The 9853-nt window shown below is 36.5% G+C and overlaps 2 protein-coding genes across 2 annotated transcripts; both read left to right on the top strand.

The window, feature by feature from the left end:
- The first annotated feature begins 250 nt into the window (after nt 1-250).
- LOC124446197 lies at nt 251-1578 on the top strand. The gene is made up of 2 exons (XM_046997026.1): nt 251-562; nt 1253-1578. Exons 1-2 carry the CDS (start codon nt 255-257, stop codon nt 1323-1325), a joined length of 381 nt encoding a protein of 126 aa, XP_046852982.1. The 5' UTR covers nt 251-254; the 3' UTR covers nt 1326-1578.
- A 3719-nt stretch (nt 1579-5297) lies between these two features.
- Nucleotides 5298-9792, top strand: LOC124446529. The gene is made up of 3 exons (XM_046997372.1): nt 5298-5461; nt 5669-6111; nt 9387-9792. Exons 2-3 carry the CDS (start codon nt 5717-5719, stop codon nt 9679-9681), a joined length of 690 nt encoding a protein of 229 aa, XP_046853328.1. The 5' UTR covers nt 5298-5461; nt 5669-5716; the 3' UTR covers nt 9682-9792.
- Nucleotides 9793-9853: the final 61 nt, after the last annotated feature.

The following is a 9853-nucleotide window of genomic DNA, read 5'->3' as shown; positions in this document are numbered from 1 at the left end:
TTAAAAGTGTTTGTAAATCATAAACACGTGAGTTTTATCATGTGCTTCAGACATATGATTCCATGAGTAGTCAGTGAACACACAAATGTTTTTCTCGTTAAAATTTCTTGCCTATACAGATTGCTGTTTATCCAGACACGTACGTTGCATCTTACTCAAAATTATGTATTGAAATCAAGCAAAGCTCACCGGAATCATTGAGTGGTCTTTACGACATTTCGGTTGATGACACCCTCATTACGGTATACTGTGAAATGGTAAAGGAAGGCGGTGGATTTACATTCAATCCACGCGAGGCTGTGATTAAAGGCAAACTACCCCAGCTCATCAATCAAGTGTTCAAGAACAAAACACAAGTCTTGCTTCGTATCCAGAAGAACAATGGTCTTCAACCATTTACACATTCGAAACATAATCTCGCCGTCTTAATGCATGAGCATAGAGGATATACGCAGCCTCGAAATCATAACCTGGACGATTACCTTTTTCTTGGAGTTTTACCTAATATTATTGCAAAACAAAAGCCTCAAGATCACAGTAAAAAAGGTGTTCAAGGTTTCAGGTGAGGTATTTGTCATCCGTAGAGGAAATTCAATTGTAACTTATGTAACATAATAAATTAAAATTTAATTACATTGGAATTTGACATTCGGGTTAGCATAAGCATACGAAAGCCAGTCCGGGGTAGTGTGTCGTGGGGGGAGAGGTTAGTTTTCTTAACTTGCTAATATTTTAGCGTATTTAATAGTCGTTCGAAGTAGTTATTGTGTCACGTAACTTTTATGTTTTGAATCAATTGCTCTAGTAAACTGATTCATTGATATTCTATTAGTATTTATTGTTCATGATGCCACTATTCAAACGATTTCCTAATCTCTGCCATGCTTAAATATGTAAAAAAGACAGTCAAAATAAATTAAAAAAACAGTAAAAATAAGTAAAAAAAAGACAGTCAAAATAAATAAAAAAAAGACAGTCAAAATAAATAAAAAAAAGACAGTCAAAATAGTTTTGGAAATACAAAGGCAATAACATATAACAAATTCCAGTGATAACATAAATTAATGTCATATTTTGAAGTAGAGAAAATCATATATTTATAGATCAAACGGAAAAAAGGTTACCTTTGTCAACTGTGACGGCAATCCAAACTCCTTTTTCGTCTTTTATCTATACATCCTGTAAAATCTTTGCTATAGCATCTGCGGCACTAATCCAAACTCCTACTTTGTATTTTATCCAAATCATAAAGAAATGGAAATCAGTTCGCATCATGGAAACAGTTTGATTTATTAATCACAGGGCATCGCTGTAGACTGGCGTAATTCTGATGCTCCTTCGTATGGACATCGTCAGCTGCCGAATAACTTCATTTTCTTGACCGAATTGCATTTTGGAGGATGTGGAACGTACACATCAAGTGACCGCTGGAAAGATGCATATGGCTCAGCTATTGGTTTATGTTGACCGACATTTTACTTACCCTTAAAATCATTTATTTTCCTTTCAAAAGTAAAAGCAAATTTCTTTTGTACTTAATTTAGTTTGTCAATAAAGGAGCTAATTCAGTCTTGCAAATCTTTTCACATCTTCTCTCACGAATTGGTCATTCATAATCCATATGTTAATCGAAAAATACTCGGAAAATTTAAATTCAAATGTTTATACTTTGCATTTATTTACTGATATTTTTGTAAAGACTCAATCATGACAACGTGCGTGTTTGGAAGCATTTAAATATTGTGAGAATGTCGATCACTTGAGATGTATATAAAGCCAACAAGCAAAAATGCTGTAACTAAATTGTCCTTTTTTAAGAAAAATATTTTACTCTTTATCAGCCATCAGCTATGAACGTTTAAGGAATAATTTGTTAATTTTCTTATTTCAATGTTTTATTCCTTCGTTTTATGTCTACGATCTCACTAACAAACAGCTCTTACAGAACTCTCGTCTCAACTCTCTGACTAAAAAGTGTCACAAACCAATCCTCAGATCGGTTAAAAACGAAGCTATTTTGATCATAATCAACCTCATCCAATAATTCTTAAATATATTGTGCTTCCGCATGGCTTTTTGAGTGCTTTTTTTCTGTTAGAATTACTTTTAATACCATTCATTGCATTATTATTAAATTCATTTGATTTAAAGTGCATTCCACAGAATATTTTCTAAGAGAGTCATCTCCATTACAGCAAAGTCATCCCCATGAAGAAGAGGCATAGCTTGAACGCTTGCTGGGGAGGAGGAATGAATGCTCATTTATTCAACTCTTCCCACTGATTTATTTCAAAAGTCATCGGGAGTACAAAATACGTCAATCGGGCTGAGCTGAATACGGAGGAAATGGGGTAGAGCTATAATGTGTTTTTGAGATCTTGAATTCGTGGTGCGTTGATTGTAAACTTAGTAGGTTCTTTCATCCTGAAAAATAATCCGCTAGTACTTGCATTCAAAGTTTTCAAGTTGTTCCTCAGTTGTTCCTCATGAAATGGACTCTGGGGGCGTCATACCATTGTATTCTGTTGCAGCACTTCTCATTGTCATTGATTTTTTCATTGTCAGTACACTTTCGTTCGAGTGTTCTGTCTCCCCTTCTCCATTTTGGATATATTAAAAGTGGAACAATTACCTTTGTTTTCTATACTTGCTGAGTAAAACCCAAGAGAGGAAAGAGTCTAAATTTTAGAGAAATAAGGTAAAGTGAAAATTTCTGGGATCTTATAATCGAATGTGTACGTTGTTGAGTTGTTTTTTACTTGATTCAAAATAGAAAGCAAAAGCTTTCATTGCTCAACAATTAAAACAGTCGCTTCCTTTAGTCCAGCAGCCTCAAGTGTTACCCTTACAAGAAGCATATATAGACAATTTTGTTGTTTTCTTATTATAAGAAACCAGTGCGTACCACGTCAGTAGGAACAAAGGGTAACAAAAGGGAGTTCAGAAGAACAAACAAAGGCAATAGAGACAGCCATTGAAGAACTACAGCAAAAAGAAGCTCTGAAGGAGGTCGACAAATTCAAGGATCAGTACACGTGGACACTCTTAATTGTGAAACAAGGTATAAAAAACCGACTTTTTTCAACTTGAATTCTCAGAATCATTGTGCTCTCGTGGAGAAATTCAAACTGGAAGGATTAGACATGGTTCGATGTCTTCTTGCATCAAAAGATTATATGATAATGTTGGATTTACAAGATGCATACTTCATGATTCCCATACATGTAGCACATTAAGAAATACTTAAGACTGGAGTATCAAGTCAAGACTTACGACTTTCAGTGCCTTCCATTTCGGCTGGCCTCCGCCCCCTGCGCCTTCACAAGATTTGATAATAGCGGTGATAGCGGTATTGCGCTCCTCAGGAATCAAGATAGTACTTTACTTGGAAGACATTCTGATAATGCACCAGAGTCAACAGAAAATTGTCGAGATATTCATCTGGGTACGAACGTTGTTGAGGAATTTGGGATTTTTGATATTACACACCGCAAGTGGATTTATTCGCTTCCCGACTGAATAATCAAGTACGAAATTACATAGCACGTTACCCCAATCCTGGTGCAATAGCAAAGGGCGCTTTCTCCGTAGTTTGGAAAAAGTGAAAAGTCTTCATTCATTCACTAACTGTTTTGATCTCAAGGATTTTACCGAAAAGGAAACGCGACAAAGCAACAGGACTACTAATTGGACCAAACTGGCAGAGCCAACCCTGTTTTCCAATGATACTGGAAATGCCAGTAAAATTTTCAGTAAGGTTACCATTACCAATTTCACTTCCATTTGCACCGGAACAGTTGAACCCACTTTCAAAAAGTCTCCAGTTGACGGTATGGCTGATTTCAGGAATTGTCTCGAAACAGCGGGAATTCCAGGAGAGGTGTGCAAATTTCTCAGGGCATCATGGCGAGGATCTACGCAAAAGATACGAGTGGCCATGGTCAAGTTGGTGCATTTCTCAATTACATGATCCAATCGAGGGTAAACAGCTTGGAAACCTACCAATATGACAAGATTCATGAAAGGTATTTTTTGAGTTGAGACCTCCGCAGCCAAAGCTGTGCTCAGTCTGGGCGGTATGATACGTTTTGTCATATTTTGAAAACCTAGCGCCTTTAAACAACCTTTCGTTGAAAGATCTTACCATAAAGCTTACAGTGTTACTGGCTTTAACTTCAGCTGCTCGGCCACACGAGATTCCACGGCTAGATTTGACTTATGCTCTTATCAAGGAGGAGATGTGTGAGTTCATCATCCCCATATATGTTAACAATGCAAGACGATACCATCCCCCGCGAAATATAGTGCTCAATAAATACAAAGAAAACCCAAGCATTTGCGTTGCATGATGTCTCAACCAATATGTGAGATACAATGATTTCAACGATTACTACCGTACATCGGACATCATTCACGACACACACACAACGCAGACTTACAAATATCATCAAACGCTTATGCCTGACATTAACATTCCGACTAATTTTCACTTCCTTCAAAATCAAAAACTACTTTTCATTCAAATTTCAAAGATCCTATCCCTGATATTCTTTAATGTGATAGATCAAGTGATAATTGGCGCATCTGACATCACTTCAAGGGCTATATTTTGTAAGTCTAAGTTTATACGTTGTTTTTAGGTCTGGAAACTGATGTAGAAGCATAACTTGCGCTTTGATAAGAGTCAAATCAGCTAAAAAGCAGATAACATAAACTATTACACTTTTAGGTGAAATCCAGCGATCAATGCAACAATTTTCGTTGGATATGCAATAATGCAAATTAATCCTTTTAAAAACACATGAAATACGACTCGTCGTGTCAGTTGCCACCACAAAATTAACAGTCTAAGTCTTTCTGTGAAACCTGTTACTTGTATCATACAAACACAACACAAAAAGAAAATTCCCTTGTAGATAAATTATTGTAAGTCCAACATAAATGAAACCCAGCTAGTCTGAAAAAGAAAATTTTGAAATTTTGTAATTTTAACATCGAGAGACAACACATCACGTCCTTTTTTTAAAGTACGAGGAATCCCATTCTTCCATGGCAGTAAGCAGATTATATTATGTCTTTTTAGTACTATCTTTATTGATATGAGATTCGTTCACTTTGAATTTATAAAATGTCTTGGGTTGAATTGTGTCGTTTTTTTTATTTCATCGCTACTTGATCAGTTCACCAGTGCTCTTATTGGTCAAACAGGGCACTTGACTGACCGTGGTAACTATACACCAGCGTCATTTGCCCTTCTGTAATTTGGCCCTATTGTTTGTTGCATATACTGTGGTGTCAGAAACACAGGTCATTTAAACAGGCTCTGAAGGAAGAATAACGGACAGGGAGAAGTGAGAAAGTAATCGCACAACCATTTGAAATATTTTATCATCTTTCTTCACAATGAAAAACTTCATTGTAATCGCTTGCATCTTTTTTTAGTATTTCTGGTTTAAACACGGTGAGTATTTTACTTCATCTTTAGATCTAAGTTGACTTTGTAAACTTACATGTCGTTTACTGATTTGTACAGCAAATGTTTATAAATTTGGCAAAATTAATAGATATGCGATTTTAACCCTGCGGTTGGAAAGATTTGATTCCTTGAACCGTTGGTGGACACGCGAAAATTTTCCCCATTTACCCTTTTCATGCTTTGCCTATTCAGATTGCTGTTTATCCAGACACGTACGTTGCATCTTACCCAAAGTCATGTATGGAAATCAAGCAAAGCTCACCGGAATCGTTGAGTGGTCTTTACCGCATTGTGGTTGATGACACTGTCGTTACGGTATACTGTGAAATGGCAAAGGAAGGCGGTGGATTTACGTTCATCCCACGCGAGGCTGTGATCAAAGGCAAACTACCCCAGCTCATCAATCAAGTTTTCAAGAACAAAACACAAGTCTTGCTTCGTATCCAAAAGAAAGATGGTCTTCAACCATTTACACTTATCACACAACTTCCACGGTTTACTCAACATAATCTCGCCGTCTTGATGCATAATTATAATGGATATACACAGCCTCAAAATTATTACATGCGCGATTATCTTTTTCTTGGTGTGTTACCAAAAAATGTGGCATGGGCGCGAGTTACTCAAGGTTTCAGGTAGTGTATGTTCCGTTTTGTAATATACATATTCATAAATATCGACTATATTATGTATACAAAATAAAAGTTTCTCCGGATTGTATAAAATGATTTTATTGAGCTTTCGACTCGGTGCTTCGAGTCTTGATCAGAATTATACAGGAAGTTATTTACAACTGTTTTTAATTTTTAGACGTTTAGAGCGTCTTGTTTCGATTTTCTTTGATGTTTGTCCTATGTAATGTTTTGAGCAGTCTTTACATGGTATCATGTAGATCGCGTCAGTTGTATCATGAATTGTTTGTTCTGTCTTTATGTTTGGTAAAACATGATTTGAGTTTTTTGTGTAGGTTTGTGGGCGACGTTAATATTAAATGGCAGTCATTTCTGTTGTTCCGTTTATGTATGGTAATGTGACGATTTTTACCGTTTCGTCCGATTTCTTGTTGCTTTTGTCGGTTAGTGTTTTGTTTTGTATTTTGTTTATAGTTTTGTTTATGAAACGGCCGGCGTGTGTTAAACGTACTCATATGAGATGCCCACAACCGCTTACGAATCTACCGACATAAACTACAAGAACATCGAAAAATCGTAACAAGATACACTACACAATCAGACGCCAAATCCATTAATGAAGCCATCAAAAAAAGCAACATCCATTTATAGAACAAAACGACACCACGAAACTTCATCTAAACAACGAAGAACTACGAGCAATTAAAAACCTACAAAACGACGACCAAATAATCATATTACGAGCTGACAAAGGACGCAAAACAGTTATCATGGACAGATCAGAATACATCCACAAAGCCAAAACCCTCATACAAGACACCACCACCTACGAACCTCTATCCGCAGACCCCAGCAAAACGACCACCAACCGTATAAACCAGAAACTGAAACAACTAAAAGACAAAAAGAAACTGACCGAAAACGATTACAGAAGAATCCGACCCAATGACGCATCCACCGCCAAATTCTATGGACTACCAAAAATTTACAAAGAAAACAACCCACTTCGACTTATCGTATCGCTTCCAGGATCACCTACGTATGAACTTTCAAAATATCTTTGTAACATTGTCTATCCATTAGTCAAAAATTCACCTCACACCATCAGAAATGCCACCACTTTCCTCGCCAATATTGAAAACATTAAACTACGACCGGACGAAATCATGATATCCTACGATGTGACATCACTCTTCACATCCATACCACTAGACATAGCCAAACAAATTACAAACGAACTACGAGCAAACGACAAAACTTGGCAAGCTACAATACAACTAGACAAAAATGACATCCTAGACTTACTCAACCTTTGCCTCTCCACTGAATTCTCCTTCCAAAACACATACTACAGACAAATTTCAGGCACACCAATGGGGTCACCACTATCCACCTTCCTCGCAGAAGCCGTCATGCAACACCTCGAAACACAATCAGTCACAAACAATACAAACATCAGACAATAGAAAAGATATGTCGACGACATCTTTGCCATAGTCAAGAAAGACAACTGAACAAATCCTACACACCACAAACAATACCACAAAGAGCATAACCTTCACTAAAGACGAAGAGCACGAAAACAACTTACTTTCCTTGACATCCTACTAACCAGAAAAGATGACGGTACACTAAACACACAAGTATACTGCAAAACCACCCACACAGACCAAATACTTGATTTTAACAGCAATCACCCAACACAACACAAAATAAGCTGCATTCGAACACTTTTTAACAGGATAAACACTCATTGTAACACCGAAGAAGCCAAGAAAACAGAACGCAACTACTTATACTCCACATTTATTAAAAACAATTACCCTAGAAACTTCATAAACAAAACTATAAACAAAAACAAAACAAAACACAAACCGACAAAAGCAACAAGAAACCGGACAAAACAGTAAAAATCGTCACATTACCATACATAAACGGAACATCAGATATGACTGCCATTTAATATTTACGTCGCCCACAAACCTACACAAAAACTCAAATCATGTTTCACCAAACATAAAGACAAAACAACAATTCATGATACAACTGACGCGATCTACATGATACCATGTAAAGACTGCTCAAAACAATACATAGGACAAACATCCAAGAAAATCGAAACAAGACTCACAGAACACAAAAACGCCATAAAACGACGAGATCCGAACTCACTACCGGCAGAACATACCCACTGAAACAACAACACATTCGACTGGACAGAAACTTATGTACTCGAACGCGCACAGAATATTTATTTGAATATTCTAAGTCTTATGGGTTAAGTCTTCTCTACTTATCGCCTACAACCATTTTCGTCCACGTTCCGATGTTAATATTTCCATTTCTTCCCCTTGATTTGTGATGATTTTAAGCACTCGAAAAAAGAAATATCCTTACGTTTTAAATTTTTATTACTGCAGTTCAAAACTAGGCAAAAAGTCGGCATTTTGTGCTAATCGGCAAAGATATTCAATTACAAATACTATCTAGTATCTACTATTACAATTAAGCACTCATTCAGTCCTCCAAGATGGCGCCGGATAAATTTAGGGGACGTCACAGCAGCATGCGTAAACCAATAAACTAAAATGAACGCTACCCGAAACAAATAATTGTAGCCAAATCTTACACACTGACACGCGTGCTTAGTGTTTCTAGATTCTCTGGCGGAGTGAAAATTGATTGATTGCACACGCGTGTCTGGGTGTAATCTTGCGTGTCTGGATGTAAAATTTGGCTTCGAAAAATTATTAGGATTTTGTATTACAGGTAGCGTTCCACGTATTTTAGTTCAATGCTGCAAGCGCACTATATTAAAGTCACTTTCATTTTGCACTTTTTGTTTCTTTAGCGTTTTGAGGGTGGGTCTATACAAAACTCTTTATAAGACAATCATCCTAAATACTCACGGAAAATTGCTCGAAAATTGTTTCTGTTTGTCTTTCATCATGAAACGACTTCTTTGATCACCATTCAACGCAAATTGATGCTACATGATATTAATCAGATTTATTCACTTGAGGCAATGAAAAGAGGCGTTGGATATCGATGACGCAAAGTTGTATCGCAGACTTGTCGGGAAAGCTCAAATTCGCATCATTCACTTTAGATTGCATAACACTGCTTTTTTTTAATTGCAGATCAAATGGAAAAAAGAGTTACCTTTAATATATTACCAAAATATTTGTAGAACTATAAAGGCAATAACATATAACAGATCCCAGTAATAACATAAATTTATGTCATATTTTGAAGTAGAGAAAATCATATATTTATAGATCAAACGGAAAAAAGGTTACCTATGTCAACTGTGACGGCAATCCAAACTCCTATTTCGTCTTTTATCCAAATCATAAAGAAATGAAAATCAGTTCTTTTCATGGAAAGAATTTGATTTATGAATCACAAGGTGTCGCTGTAGACTGGCGTAATTCTGGTGTTCCTTCGTATGGACATCGTCAGCTGCCGAATAACTTCATTTTCTTGACCGAATTGCTTTTTGGAGGATGTGGAACGTACACATCAAGTGACCGCTGGAGAGATGCATATGGCTCAGCTATTGGTTTACGTTGACCGACATTTTACTTACCCTTAAAATCATTTATTTTCCTTTCAAAAGTAAAAGCAAATTTCTTTTGTACTTAATTTAGTTTGTCAATAAAGGAGCTAATTCAGTCTTGCAAATCTTTTCACATCTTCTCTCACGAATTGGTCATTCATAATCCATATGTTAATCGAAAAATAC

The sequence above is a fragment of the Xenia sp. Carnegie-2017 genome, unplaced genomic scaffold (genome assembly GCF_021976095.1).
Source record: "Xenia sp. Carnegie-2017 unplaced genomic scaffold, XeniaSp_v1 HiC_scaffold_22, whole genome shotgun sequence".
NCBI lineage: Eukaryota > Metazoa > Cnidaria > Anthozoa > Malacalcyonacea > Xeniidae > Xenia > Xenia sp. Carnegie-2017.
The sequence above is the reverse complement of the archived record's forward strand: the minus strand, read 5'-3'. Positions and strand labels throughout refer to the sequence as shown.

What these genes read in the sequence shown, in the direction of transcription:
- LOC124446197 (XM_046997026.1), top strand. Translation starts at nt 255, where the DNA reads ATGGTAAAGGAAGGCGGTGGATTTACATTCAATCCACGCGAGGCTGTG. An exon ending in AAAGGTGTTCAAGGTTTCAG is followed by an intron (nt 563 to 1,252) that starts GTGAGGTATTTG and finishes CAAATCATAAAG; the next exon opens with AAATGGAAATCAGTTCGCAT.
- LOC124446529 (XM_046997372.1), top strand. Translation starts at nt 5,717, where the DNA reads ATGGAAATCAAGCAAAGCTCACCGGAATCGTTGAGTGGTCTTTACCGC. An exon ending in CGAGTTACTCAAGGTTTCAG is followed by an intron (nt 6,112 to 9,386) that starts GTAGTGTATGTT and finishes ATATATTTATAG; the next exon opens with ATCAAACGGAAAAAAGGTTA.